The 15,500-nt window shown below is 38.0% G+C and overlaps 2 protein-coding genes across 4 annotated transcripts in view; both read right to left on the bottom strand.

Moving 5' to 3' along the window:
- Positions 1-15,500, bottom strand: part of LOC105941975 (P2R1A-PPP2R2A-interacting phosphatase regulator 1-like) — a 65,572-nt gene that overhangs the window by 24,751 nt on the left and 25,321 nt on the right. For all 3 annotated transcript variants that reach the window (XM_058658552.1, XM_058658553.1, XM_058658554.1), the window contains exons 5-8: positions 3,567-3,610; positions 3,410-3,464; positions 701-793; positions 314-372 (exon numbers count right to left, since the gene is read on the bottom strand). In XM_058658552.1, coding sequence (XP_058514535.1) covers positions 314-372; positions 701-793; positions 3,410-3,464; positions 3,567-3,610 — 251 coding nt within the window. The remainder of the gene's footprint in view (positions 1-313; positions 373-700; positions 794-3,409; positions 3,465-3,566; positions 3,611-15,500) is intronic.
- LOC101522802 (charged multivesicular body protein 5-like) lies at positions 6,589-7,885 on the bottom strand. The gene is given in 1 exon segment (XM_036497881.2): positions 6,589-7,885. A coding segment is annotated over 1 exon segment (660 nt). The 3' UTR covers positions 6,589-7,225.

Raw genomic sequence — 15,500 nt, 5'->3', positions numbered from 1 at the left:
CCTGGCTGGCACTGGCCTTGAATCAAGGTGAGAATCACAGGTGGAGTTGTTTCAAGTTCTAGAAAAAGCTTTGATCTAATCAATAAGCTTGGTCAGAGGAGCTTATGATCATCACCTGCTTAGTTTTGTAAATATTTTGTTACTTTGTGCATTCTTGATTTACTTCGTTATATAAAATGACAAACCAAAACAAATGAAATTTTAATTTTGCTAAAAATGAATCACTTCTTTGGTTTGCACAAAACCTAGACCTGAAATTTCTCTAAGTTCCTAAGATTTTTATTTTATACTAATTTTCATATAACAAACTTACATCACAAATCGGCGTGTAAGGCTTGGAGTAGTACCTGTAGGCGAACTGGTACAGCCAACCTGGGTTTGTAATGATGGAGAAAGACTGCTGAAATCAAACTGGAATAGAGGCTTTAAAACCACCCCTTCCTCAGAAAGACAATCAGAAGTTTCCAATGGCAGGCAAGATGATGGGAAGGGATATTGAGTAGAAAAGACCATGGGGAAATTACTTACCTTGAATATGTCTGCAGTATAGAACTGTGCACAGCTACCAAAATTCATCTAAATACATACTTGAAAGTTGGTTTTATTAAATATAAATAAACTGATAGAATCAGACACACTACAGCAAAATCTATTCTCCAAAACCTTATGTTTTGTAAATTTTAAGGTACTTTTTTCTTACCTTCCCAATTCCACTTCTGGGAGAAACTTCTGGGAGTACCGAAATAAGATCAGTGCATGTTAGGGAAGATGGTTTTTCTACATCGTTGTCATTCTGTGCAAGGAGAAACCAATGTACTATTGTAGTATCAATTGTTATTAAATGAACACTTAATAAAATAGCCGTTGAAAAAGTGAAGGAGTCTGTCCCACTATGTTACTGCCCTGGGGAAATCCAAGACTTTGACAAATTAGGGAAGGCTTTGCCTTTGGGAGGAACAGAACCACATGACAGTTGAGGGGCTCCTCTAGCACCCCCAGAATGAGCTGGAATGTAAACACTCAATTCTGAGTGAGACATATCATATAGACAAAGGTTATTTCAAAAGTCCATGAAAATAATTAAATTAAAAATAAAATTATTTGGGTCCAAAAATTGAAATCCATGTATATGAAGGATCCTCAAAAAGTTGATAAAATATGAATTATGAAAAACTGCATGCCTTTCAAATGTTTTGCATGAAAAAAATCTTATTTTTAGTTCCATTTTCCATGAACCTTTACAAGTATACAAACATACATAAACTCTAAATTTAAGTTTTTCTTTTGAGATTTGCCCTGTTCTTAATTACATCTAGTCCAGGAAACAACTTTAAAGACAATGTGGAGGCCAGCATAATGGCTCAATCCTCTCCTTGCACACTCTCAGGTTCCCATATTGGCACTGGTTCGTGTCCCAATGGCCCTGCTTCCCATCCAGCTCCTTGCTTGTGGTCTGGGAAATCAGTAAAGGACGGTCTGATAGCCTTGGGACCCTGCACCTGCATGAGAGACTGGAAAGAAGCTCCTGGCCGTTGCAGCCACTTGGGAAGTGAAGCAGTGGACAGAATATCTTTCTGTATCTCCTTCTCTCTGTAAATCTGCCTTTCCAATAAAAAGAAATAAACCTTCAAAAAACAAAACAAAACAAGACAATCTGGCCTACAAAAAATTTAATGGAAAATAATAAATAAAATAAAAACTTTAAACATTTTCACAAAAAAAGGTAGTTTTAAAAAAGGAAGTGTAGGGGCCCGGCGGCATGGCCTAGCAGCTAAAGTCCTCGCCTTGAACGCACCAAAATCCCATTTGGGCGCCGGTTCTAATCCCGGCTGCTCCACTTCCCATCCAGCTTGTGGCCTGGGAAAGCAGTGAAGGACGGCCCAAAGATTTGGGACCCTGCACATGCATGGGAGACCTGGGTGAAATTCCTGGATCCTGGCTTCGGATTGGCATAGCACTGGCTATTGCAGTCACTTGGGGAGTGAATCATCGGACGGAAGATCTTCCTCTCTGTCTCTCCTCTATGTATATCTGACTTTGTAATAAAAATAAATAAATCTTAAAAAAAAAAAGGAAGTGTGGTACAGAAACACTATGAAACACTGCTCAGCTATTAAAAAGAATGAAAACTTGTCTTTTTTCAACTAAATGGAAGCAACTGGACACCATAATGTGAAATAAGCAAATCCCAAAACAATAAACATTATGTTTTCCCCAATCTGTAACAACTAATAACAGAGTAGAAAAATCCTGCAATCTATAGATATGAAAAGTGACACTCTGGGGGTTGATTATCATCTACAGCCTTTGTTTATACTTTGTAGAAATAGTAGGGTTTTGATTTTTTGTTCACTTATTTTTCTTCTGTGCTTTGTTATTATTTTCTACTTGCCATTTGTTGTTATTGTCACCTAATGGAGTATTACATATGTGGGAAATTTAAACACATATTTTTTAAAAAAGATTAATTTTAAAAATATTTGGATAGAAGATGCAAATAGCACAAATAGAAAACTACATCTATTAGAATGTTTATAAGTTTGTGTGAACAAAGCCAGAACCTCGCAATTAAGGATTTCAAAGTCCATTTTATTTCCATAAACGAAAGCCACATTAAACTTGAATATTACCTGCCCCCTCCTCCTAGCACATTCACAGATTTCTCTTATGAAAACATCTAAATAAGTAAAACTGGTTGTGTCCCCCAAAAAAAGGAAAAGTGACAGGCTCCAAAAATTATCTACTCATTCTTCAGGAATGACTCCAAAATCCACACTCAAAGGAAAATAAGATGTTACTCTTTTTGCTGATAACTGAGCCATTTCCTTATCAAATAACTCCCAAATCTGAAACTAACATCAAGCAGAAGCTTTTCTACTCAAGTTTCTGCTCAAAACTTATTCTGAAACGGCCAATGAAAAGAGCAATTAAGCATCATTGCACTATCACTACCACAGTTAAGAAAACATAATGTGTACAGAGATGCTAAAATGTTGCTGGAAATGTATGTGTTAGACATAAAACAGCACTGTTTTTCCAGTAAATCCATTGTCTTTCGTTTAAAATTCAACATAGAGTTCTGTCGCAAGGACTAAATGCTTTACTGTCATACAAGCATATTAACCAGCACAATTATTATTTTAGTTCCAGTCGAACAGAGAGGAATCTGCTCCACAACAATCACAGTTTCCCATCAAACAACTGTTTATTTTTAAGCCAATTTTCATATGATAGTTATTTTGTTGATAAATCTGAGGAGCAATCAAAAATTATTTATGCAGCACGTACAATCCTAGTATTACATGAGAGCCTATATTTCTAGAAATTAAAGTGGAATAGCAACAGCACACATTCAATGTGGGTAAGAATTTTGAAAAATTTTTACAAAATTGAAATGTTAATACCATACCAAGGTCAAACATCGTTCCCACGATTGACTGATCTGTATTGCTGTTTGAACTTCCCTACAAAAGAAAACAAATCAGTACTATGGCTTGGTTATCTGCAAGAGAAGATATAACTCAATATGAAATTATCAGAATAGTAATTCAAAGCACGGCACTTACCATTCAGTCATTGCTTCCCTCGCTGCCAAATTCACGCCCTCCTCCTGAAAAGTGGGAAAAATGAGAACAAATTGCGTAGACCCAGCTTTTTATGCCATTACAATGTGTCATTTGGGTTGAGAGTTTCAAAATTTCATTTGGATGCACGTTTACCACTTCTCATTGGGCCTCAGAAGAGTTAGGGTGTCAGCAAATCTCTGAACAAGAATGCGCTTCTTTATTCTTCATCACTGCCATTGCACAAACTACTACATCAAAGTCTATCTTACCAATTGTTAAAGTACAATAGATATGCAGGAATTGCTCAGAGGAAAGCTTTCTTCATTCAAAAGAGAAAGCATGAAATTTCAAAATTAGATATTTCCCTTGCAATTAACAGCATGATAGTAACAAATAACACAATAGTCCAAAATAAACTAAATGAATATGGTATGAATATGTTTAGATAAATAAGGCAAACATTATTTAAAACTAGTTATTAACATAAAAGTGAATTATATATTAAGTGGAGAAAATGGATACTATTTATGTAAAATTGTAAAAGATGTAAAAGAAATACTCAGAAGGACGTTCACCAAAAACTGCTAACAGTGGTTATCAAAACCTATAGCGAGATTTGGAGTAACTTCTTCACTCTTCCTTTGTGCTCTCTTATTTGACTTCTGAATACTTACAAGTATAATTTTCACACAGTTTAAAATAATCCAAATATATAAAAACATCCTGTGTTTATAGATTGAAACACTTAAAATGAACAAAATGACAATTCACCAGAAGTGAACTATAGATGCAATATAAGTATTATCAAAATCCTAATGCATTTTATGCAAAGGTAGAAAAACCTATACTAAAATCTGTATGGAATATCAAAGGATTCTAAATAGTCAAAGCAGTGTGTTTAAACTATTGTTTTAAAAAGATTTATTTTTATTTGAAAGGCAGATTTACAAAGAGAAGGAGAGATAAAGAAAAATTTTCTAAACGCTGGTTCACTCCCCAAATGGCTGCAATGGCTATTGCTGAGATGATAAGAAGCCTGGAGTTAGGAGATTCTTCTAGTTCTCCCATGTGGGTATAGGGCTCCAAGGTTTTGTGCCATGTTCCACTGCCTTCCCAGGCCATAAACAAGGAGCTGGAGTGGAAGTGGACCAGCTGGGACGCAACCAGTACCCATTAGGGATGCTGACACTTGCAGGAGGATCAGTCAATTGCGCTATTGCACCAGCCCTGCCAAAGCAATCTTGTAAATGAAGAGCCAAACTGGAAGACCCACACTATACCTCAAAACTTTTGCAAAGCTTCAGTAATCAAGGAAACATCTGCTGTACAATACATGTAACCTATTGTCAACTTTGTAGTCTTAAAGTGCTTAGCTATCAAGCTAGATTCCTTACAGTAGACTAAATATTCTGTCACTTAAGGGTTTTGATATATACCTTTGTGTTTAAAAGAAAATACTTGTTAAAGTGATCTGAGTTTCACCTTGTAGGACCCACTTTTAAAACTTTACACTGTAGCTGTGTATCCTGATTTCCTCTGGAAATAAGTTAGGCGGAAACAACTTGGGGGAAAGAACTCTCCACAAGGCTTGTTTCCCAAAGAAAACTATTGTTTAGGGGAACAAAATTATAAACTTTCCTCAGTTTGTTGTAAAGCAGTTCCAATAATAACTCAGCAAGGCTTGTGAATGCAATCGTGGCATCCAAGTTATTTCATTTTTAAAGACTGTAACAAATACAGTTAAGTTGTAAAGAAGATAAAAACAGTATTTACTGCCGTAAGAACAAACAGACTGGAACAGACAAACAGAACAATAGAAAAGAACAGAGAATCCAGAAGCAAACCCTCACATGCATGCTCAAATGATTTTCGACAACAATGGAAAGGTCATTCAGTTGGAAAAGGACAGTCTTTTTAACAAGCGATGATGTTGGGGAAAACTATTTCCAAATTCAAAGAAATGAATATGACTTCTTTCTTTACATCATGTGTAAAAATTAACTCAGAATGGACCAAAGATTTCAAAATTAAATGCTGATACCATAAATGCTTTAAGAAGCCACACAGCTGAGTTTTCATGACATCGGGTTTGTCATTGACCTCTTGAATTTGGCAGCAAACGCACAGTAAACAAGAGAAAAACAGATAGACTGATTTTCTTGATTTTTTAAAAAGTCATACATGAAAAAGACAATGTTAACAGAGTGAAAAGACAACCAGAGAACTGGAGAAGATATTTTAGTCATTTTTCTGATAAAGTATTATTATGTAACAAATCCTACAACTCAACAACAGCAAGGAATAATCCAGTTAAAATAGGGGCAAAGGGTTTTTTTTTTTTTTTTTAAATTTTACTTCTTAAATTTTTAATTAACTTGTAATACTTGTACACATGTTTGGGGCACATGAAATATTTCAATCATCTAAACTAATCAAAGAAGGATATCACTACCTCCAGCTCCCCATCTTCTCTCCAGGCTCAGAGCTGATGAACTACTCTTGTGTAACTCTTTCTATAGCACGCAATACATTGCCATGACCTTTAGTCGCCTCACAAGGATAAGAGAGACTAGAAGCTGTTAATTCTCACTAATTGTGCTTTATTACCCTTTATTCATCCTCGTTCAGCCTCTTCCCCAGTCCTTTCCTACTTGCTAGTAATCTGTATTCTAAGTTCAAATCAATTTTCTTTCACCTCCACATGGGAGACAGTATGTGGTATTTGTCTTCCTGTGTCTGACTAGTAGCATATAGGTTATTTTGCTTTAACAGGATTGTAACAAATGCAGATAAGCTGAAAAGAAAACACAAACAGTGTTTACTGGCATAAGGACGGAAATGAAGACCAACAGAACAGAACAGAGAAACCAGGAATAAATCTTCACTCATTTGGGCAAACGATTTTCAACAACAAAGTCAAGGTTATGTATTGACTATAATGATCTGCAATTTTACTCGTTTTGCTGCACATACAAAGATCTTGAACTGACATTTCTCTCTTTTTTTATTTTTTTTTGAAAAATATTTATTGAGTATAAATAAATGTCCTATACATTAAATATCAAGAAATATTCATTATTGGTTACAAGTCAGACTACAATACTGAGGGAACCACAGAAACAAGATACCCACTTATGATACAGTAGTGATAATTCCATTCCAATACTGCACACAGTGATTTGCTCACAAGACACAACAAAACCTATCAAAAAAGGCCATCACTTTAACCACCCTATAATGCCACAATAGAAAATGGTTTTGAATCCTAATATGAACAGTCTCCATAATTTCATCTTTGCCTCAGAAATTTATCAGTTCATTTTGAGACTGCAGAGTTACACTGTCATGGAATTTAAATATTCTCATTTCCTAGGTTTTATTTCAAATTGTTACTAATGAATGAAAACGTGTCATACAAAGCCAAAGACACTTCTAAGTAAGTTAATCTTTCATAAGAGAAAAAAAAATCAAATTTTAGTACAAAAAAGCATTCCCCAAGCAATGAGTCTCTTAACGGAAAACAAAAGAGCAGCGTGATTAGCTTTTCTTTCAAAGAAAGGGAAAAAATCCAAATTTGTTATGGTAAATTTGGAAAGAGAAATATTTCCCAGTCCCAGAATATTCGCTGATTTTACATGATGGAGTTGAGTGATGCAAGTCTATGAAGCAGGGATCTGTGGCAATCCAAATTCATCCACCAGTACTCCATCCTTGTTTTTCGTGTCAGTGGGAACACCTTCTGGAATTTCAGGTGCAAATGCTGCTTCATCCAAGTAAGAACTATCTTCATCAGCCAGGAGCTCATCACCCAGGGCATCCAACTCAGCTTCGAGGTCATCTTCATCTAATTCTGGGGTGCCACAACTACGACTCAGTGCTTCTTGGATTTCATTAGCATCTTCCATCATATCCTCTAGCTGGTCTTGTAAATCCTCAATCTGGTCGATTTTCACTTGCTTGTATGCCTTCTTCATTTCCTTTACTCCCAGTTTCATAGCATCAACCATGGTTTTGGTGTCCTTCAATGACTGGATGGTGTAATTGGCCTGTTCCATGTTAAATGACTGCTGGGCAAGGTTGTCCCGCTGCTGCTCATACATCCGTTTTTGCTTTAACACCCTCAAGGCTTTCTGCTTGACCATATTCTTTGCAGGGCCCTCTCGCATCTTCTTAATCTGATCCTTGTATTTCACCAGCTCAGCATCCAGTCGGGAAATCTTCTTGTCAATAGATTCAGCCCGGCTGTCCACCGTGCCAATGCAGTCAGTCAGGCTGGGTGGCGGAGCCTTGGGTTTCGCTTTCCCGAAGAATCAGTTCATCTTGGGAGGCCGCGGAGAGAACCCAAACACTGGAGCGAACACAGAAACGGAAGCAGAATCACTCCCTTTTTTTTTTTTAAGATTTATTCATTTTATTATAGCCAGATATACACAGAGGAGGAGAGACAGAGAGGAAGATCTTCCGTCCGATGATTGACTCCCCAAGTGAGCCGCAACGGGCCGATGCGCGCCAATCCAAAGCCGGGAACCAGGAACCTCTTCCGGGTCTCCCACGCGGGTGCAGGGTCCCAAGGCATTGGGCTGTCCTCAACTGGTTTCCCAGGCCACAAGCAGGGAGCTGGATGGGAAGTGGAGCTGCTGGGATTAGAACCGGCGCCCACATGGGATCCCGGGGCTTTCAAGGTGAGGACTTTAGCCACTAGGCCATGCCGCCGGGCCCGACATTTCTCTTTTTAAAAAAATTTATTTATTGTGGCACAGCAGATCAAAGTCATCGTTGTGATGATGACATCCCATATGGGCTCCAATTCAAGTCCCAGCTACTTCACTTCCAATGCAGCTCCCGACTAATGTGCCTGGGAGAGCAGTAGAAGATGGTGTAAGCATCTGGGCCCAAGACACTTCTGTGGAGGATCCAGAAGCCATCCTTGGCTACTGGCTGTGGTCTGGCGCAGCCTGGCCATTTGGGAGTAAACTAGCAGATAGAACATCTCTCTCTCTCTTTGCCTTTCAAAAAAAAAAAAAAAAAAAAAACACAAATAAATCTTCTCCCCAGATTTATTAGTGTTTACTTATTTGAAAGGCAGTAAGGCAGACTGTCCATGCAGAGGTTCACTCCTCAAATGTCCATAACAAGGGCAGAGCCAGGCCAGGGCCTAAGTCAAGAACTCCACCTGAGTCCCTAGCTGAGGGATCCCAGTATGTGAGCCATCATCTGGTACCTCCCAGCATGAGCATTAGCAGGCAGCTGCAATCAGAAAAGAAGGCAGGACTTGAACCCTTGTAGCTAAGCACCCCATATTGGATGTGTGTACCCCCAGAAGCATCTTACCTGCTACCAAATGCCAACACAAGATAGAAATTTTTCTATAAAGATACACAAAAGAAATGGGCTATTCTAGGCACCTTATATAAGTGAAATCATAATATTTGTCCTTCTGTCTGATTTATTTCTCTTAGTACAAGGTTTTCTTTAAATAATTATTTTTTATTTGAAACACAGAGTTACAGAGAGGAGACACACACACACACACATCTTCCATCTGCTGTATCACTTTCCAGATGGCCACAATGGCTGGAGCTGAGCCAATCTAAAGCCAGTAGCCAGGAATTTCCTCCAGGTCTTCCACGTGAGTTCAGGGGCTCAAAGACTTATTAAGTCATCCTGTGCTGTTCTCCTATGCCATAAGCAGGGAGCTGGATTGGAACTGGAATAGTCAGGACACAAATCAGCACCCATATGGGGTGTCAGTACTATAGGTGGAGGTTTCGCCTACATGCTCCTACCCTAGCGTTCTTGAAACAATATCTCACAGAAAATAAAATATCTGATAGGATCATGTGGAACAAATACAATGCTAAATATTGTGGGGACCATGAAATAAGCAGATGAGGTATCACTAAAGAGGCCTAGAATCATACTTGGGGGCTAAACTTTACATAAACTACACAATGTGAATGCTCTCTAAAGTCAGCATGAAGAAAGTCTAAGGGGTACACAAGATAGTCTTTTCTTTAAGAAGCAAAAGAATGGAGCAAACATTTTATGTATGAAATCCGCAGACAAATCAATGTCTTTATTAGATAGATACTTAAGTAACACAGTTTTAACATAGGATTATTGCAATTAAATACACAGACTGACACAGGGTGCACACTTTCAGCATACAGGTTCTCATGAGAGAAGGGCATTGGGGGGGAGGGGCTTTATTTATTTGCAACTAATTGCAGTGTACCTGTACAAAATCAGGCGCATATAAGGATGTAAGAGTATTATCTAGTTTTTAACTGAACTAATTTTCACAAAAGGAACAACTACCTTGACAAGAGCCCCAAAAAGAAATTTGGAGAGCAGATAACACTAATGATACAAATTGAAGCAAATATCAGGAAAGCAGCAAAGGGTTTGCTACTCCAAGCATAGTTCACCATATACCACCTTATTGTGAAAACATGACGCTGAACTACTGTATCAATCCCAGTTCCTACGAAATTACAACACAATGTAATTAATGATTAAATTTAATAAAAAAAAAAAGAAAAAAAAAGAAACTACCTAAAATAACTTTAACCCCTCAAGACTATTGGGCATAGGAATTCACATCCACTCTCAATTGTGCTCTACGGCTAATAAAATTTTAAATTTTCTCAGATAGCATTCTGTCTTTATCTTATTCTTTTTATATGTATATTTTTACACGTTCCAGGCTTCACATAAAATACTAGCACAGTAGTATATTGCCAAAATGTATAAGTAAATATACTGGAGGCATATGTTCAAACATTTTTATTGTGTGATTAAAAGAGTTTAAAGATTCTTGCCTATAGTATAAGCAATAAATGTTTTGGGAAGAGTGACATGAGTTGTGTGAAATAATTAAAGTTGAACCTCAGCCTTCAAACATGCTAAAAATCTGCACAAGCCAAGGGAAGGAAGCAGAAGGAACCATCTGAACAAACATTTAGAGATGGGAAAGAATATGGCCAATTTGGAGACCATGAGACTAACTTGGTGAAACAGTTCATGCTAAAGTAATGAGACAAAATTATAGAGGTAAGACAAAGCCAGATTTATAGGTTTAAATAACTGAAGCTTGAACTTAAAGCATTTAAACATGATTCTCAGGACCATAAGTTTTGGAGTCTAAAAGAACTGAGTCAGATCTTAGCTCTGTAGTTTACCACTTGTGCAACCTTGGGCATGTGGCATAACCTGAAATTTACTTTCTGTATCCATATGGAAAGGACTATGACAACAAAGAAGTGGTATACAGTTCTTATCACAGAAACTGGTACATAATAAGTACTCAACACATATTAGCCATTCTTAATCTTACAGTGCAATAAATAATGGGGGAGGGGGGTTGCGCCATGGCCTACCAGGCTAAGCTTCCCATAAGGGTATCAATTCAAGTTCTGGCTGCTCCACTTCCAATCCAGCTCCCTGCAATGGCCTGGGAAAGCAAGGGAGGAGGGCCCTAGTCCTTGAGACCCTGCACCCACATGGGCTATATCCGGAGGAAGCTCCTGAGTCCTGGCTTTGGACTGGCCCAACTTTGGGCATTGTAGCCATCTGGGGCATGAAGCAGTGGATGGAAGATCTCTCCCTCTGCCTAAACTTCTCTCTCTCTGTAACTTTGCCTTTCAAATAATAACAACAAAAAAATCTTTCAAAAATAGATCATGGGGCCCGGCGGCGTGGCCTAGCGGCTAAAGTCCTCGCCTTGAAAGCCCCAGGATCCCATATGGGCGCCGGTTCTAATCCCGGCAGCTCCACTTCCCATCCAGCTCCCTGCTTGTGGCCTGGGAAAGCAGTTGAGGATGGCCCAAAGCTTTGGGACCCTGCACCCGTGTGGGAGACCTGGAAGAGGTTCCTGGTTCCCGGCCTTGGATTGGCGCGCATCGGCCCGTTGCGGCTCACTTGGGGAGTGAATCATCGGACGGAAGATCTTCCTCTCTGTCTCTCCTCTCTGTATATCTGGCTTTCCAATAATAATAAAATCTTAAAAAAAAAATAGATCATGGAAAGCCACTGCAGCTTCCTGTGTATGAGAGGAAAAGGTGAAAATACTTTAGAAAAGTTCTCTTTGTGTTGATTGGGGGAAGAGAATTTCACTGAAATAGGAAATCTATTAGGATATTACTTTAGTAATCTGGAAGAAAAGAAGGAAATGATAGCGAGAACAGTGAGGATATTTTCAAAGAAGATTTAATAGGATTTTAAGACTAAATTCGGTACAGTAAAAAATAAGGAAAAACTCAAAATGAACAGAGCTTTGAGTCTTAACTATGTGACCGATAAATGTGGTACAATTAGAGAAAATAAGGGAAACTGTGGAAGGTAATTTAAAACTGTCAGTGTTTTTAAACAAGAGTAAGTCTTCTCAGTAAAATACAGTGGTTGCTATATCTCTTCTACTTAATATTTATGTAGATGTTTTCCTCTATAGTGAAAGTGTATGTGTTTTGTAATTCATTCGATCAACAAGAGAGTTTTCCTAAAACTAGAAAAGAACTTTGCTTCAAATTCTTCACAATGATATCTGGAACATCACTTAATATCAGTTATTGAGGGTTCTTAGTCAAAGGAAGTGGATTCTTTCTCAGCTTTATCTTGCTTATTTTGAAAATGGATGTTCGATGGTGTACCATGTTGCTAAAACAAGAATTCAAGTACCAATACAGCTTTCAGAGGCAAAGAATATTAAACTGAGGAAAGTTGTAACTTTCCTGAAGTAATAAGCATTTATTTTTTTAAATACACAAGGTAAAAATGAAATGAGTAAAATTACCAACTTCTGTTCTGTAGGAGACTATCTTTGAAATATTTTTGTTGTTAAGTTCTTATTTGGTGCTCAGTAAATGCTTATTGAAAGCATGAAACAATTTGTAAACTAACATCAATTTGTAAACTTCCTTTAGAGCAAGTTAGGCTATTTTCTTAAACAGATATACTTCATAAAAGAGACTAGGTACTTATTGTGTTACAAAGAAAACTCCAAAAATCATAGAAGTCTAATATCAGTGTTCTACTAAGTTAGAAAATGGTGATAAGGTTTGTAAGAGACTTACTATAGAAGTTGGACAGTAAGGAAAAAGGTTCAGACACAGATTCTATCTAAATTGTGCTTATCTACTCATGGCCTAGACTATAACTGCTATAATCCATTTGCAAATAGCTTCACCTCAGGAAGTTCTTCACATTTGTGTTCAGTCCCAATTTAACTTTCATGGTCCAAGTAAGATACAAGATACAGGTAGTACATGTTATCAATGCATTCGTGGAGATACGAGTTTAAGACATACTATAAATGCAGAGATGGTCCTTAAGACATTGTATGTTCTTACTGGGTAACAATGAGTTTACATCTTATTTAACAAGTCAAAAACGTGTCAAATTATATAACAAAATAGTATGAACACTCTTATGGGTTGAGATGAATTCCCCCAAGTTTATTTAGTGAAGTCCCAGCCTCCCAGGCCTGAGATTTTGACTTTATTTAGAGATGGGTCTTTGCAGAGATAATGAAGTTAAGATGAGGTCATTAGGGTTGACCCTGATCCAACAGTGATGATATCGTATAAAAAAAGAGAAACCTGTCTATTAGCCATTTGAATTTATTCTTTTGAAAAATGTTCATTTTTCTCCGCCTTTCTTCACAGGGTTTTTTGCTTTGCAGCTGTTGAGTTTCTGAAGCTCTTTGTAAATCCTGGATATTAGTCCCCTATCAGTTGGGTAGTGTGCAAAGATTTTTTCTCCCATTCTGTTGGTTGCCTCTTCACTTTGTTGTTTCCTTTGTTGTGCAGAAGCTTTTGAGTTTGATGCAGTCCCATTCGTTTCTTTTGATTTTGGCTGCCTGTGCTTTTGGTGACTTTTCTAAGAAGTCTTTCCCTGTTCCTGCATCTTGGACAGTGTTTCCTATGTTTTCCCTTAATAGTTCCTCTAATATGTTCTCTCTGATATAAGGCAACCTTCACGCACAATATAATAGCAATAGCATTTTTATTTATTTTTTTAGTTTTTTTAAAGATTTATTTATTTTTTATTACAAAGTCAGATGTAGAGAGGAGGAGAGATAGACAGGAAGATCTTCCATCCAATGATTCACTCCCCAAGTGACCACAACAGCTAGTGCTGCGCCGATCTGAAGCCAGGAACCAGGAACCTCTTCCAGGTCTCCCACATGGGTGCAGGGTCCCAAAGCTCTGGGCCATCCTCGACTGCTTTCCCAGGCCACAAGCAGGGAACTGGATGGGAAGTGGAGCAGCCGGGATTAGAACCGGCGCCCATATGGGATCCTGGCGTGTTCAAGGCGAGGACTTTAGCTGCTAGGCCATGCCGCCAGGCCCGCAATAGCATTTTTAATACTTGTTTTGCTAAATCACATTTTTAAAAGGTTTTATTTTTATATTGATTGGAAAGTCAGATATACAGAGAGGGAAGAAAAATTTTGAAATCCAAGCATAGTTTACAAAATATGCATTTCCATGAACTTTTTGAAGACCCATTGTATAAACACACAAACAGTAAAAGAAAATAGTAAAAAAATATTTTGTCTATAAAAGAGCAAAAGAATATTTTTACATACTTTTTGCTGGTGGATGACCTAATTTAGAGTTACATCTTGGTTCTGATATTCATTATCTTAAGATCAGTGGATAAAAATTACTAAATTCCTCTTATCTTTAGTGTGTGACAATATAAGGTAATTGTGAAATGAAATGAGATGACTGATATAAAATATCTATTGTATTATTAGTGGTAAGTGAATAATAAGTGCTTCACAACAGTTAATCTCTACCTTGAAACAACAGTTGTTATGGAGTGCAGCCAGTGATTGCTCCTTCACCTCTCCTTGTATACTCTTCCCCCACGTCCTAATTTGGCCAGGATGTTGAACCCAGACGAGTCCAATAAGTGTTTTTAGCTACAAGCCCAGTTTCTGTTCCTGCCTATTCCAATGAGCACCAATTAACTCCTTAATTCACAACATTTAGGTATTCGCTCCTGCCCACCTGTGACTCACCTATCAACTGAGAGGAGAGGGTATTGCATTGTTGTGTAACCACACCCCTCACAAGCCCCTTTAAAAGGCCCGTGAAGCGGGGGCTCACAATCGCTTTATCTGGCCAGGTGTTTCCGTTACTCTGGCACCTTGACTCTTGGCTGACCCAGGACAGGTAATCCCCTGAGCATGGCCCATGTGTATTGACTGCTTAGATGGGTCAATGGATATAGTAGTGTTATTTCTGGTTTGTGTGCTGTCATGTGTTCCAGGAGAGGTGAGGCCTAGCAGTGATGGAATGTGGGCAGAGAAGCCAGGGAAAGGTGAATGTCTGCAGCTTTGTGAGTGTGTCCAGGTTATTCGTTGCATGTCTCTTAGGATAACTTATATTGCTGGGGAAGCTGGGACACAGATCTTCAGCTTAACGGGTGGACTTCAGGGTAATGACCATTTGTTCCCCTTTGGAATATGTTTGGTTGGATTATGATTGATTGGATTGCTATATGGACTTGTGATCTGCTGTTTCTAGTATGCTCTGTTATCACCAAGCTTGGTTAATAAAGACTCCTTAATAAACCTTAGACATATCTGGTGTGATCTCACTCGCACCCTGTAACGCAGTCTGCTTATAGTTGAGTCTGAAAAATCCCACCAATTGTGAATAAAGAGGTGATTTGATCTTTTCAGTTCTATGGTTAATGCTTGAATAATTAGGTTTTAATTCTGTATTAGAATTATGTTTTTAAGCATATGTGCATGCACATATGAATTCATACATGCACAAAAATGAACCAGTGAAGTGCAATGTATCCCTGAATCCAAATCACTAAGGGGCAAACCAAAAGATAAGGGCCAATTTCTCTGCCAAGAAAGTGTTCAGTGGGTTTAGATGAAAAACAGAGCTACAATTATTACAAACCTATTTATAT

This window comes from Ochotona princeps, chromosome X (genome assembly GCF_030435755.1).
Source record: "Ochotona princeps isolate mOchPri1 chromosome X, mOchPri1.hap1, whole genome shotgun sequence".
Classification (NCBI taxonomy): domain Eukaryota; kingdom Metazoa; phylum Chordata; class Mammalia; order Lagomorpha; family Ochotonidae; genus Ochotona; species Ochotona princeps.
This window is presented reverse-complemented; position numbering and strand designations above follow the sequence as displayed.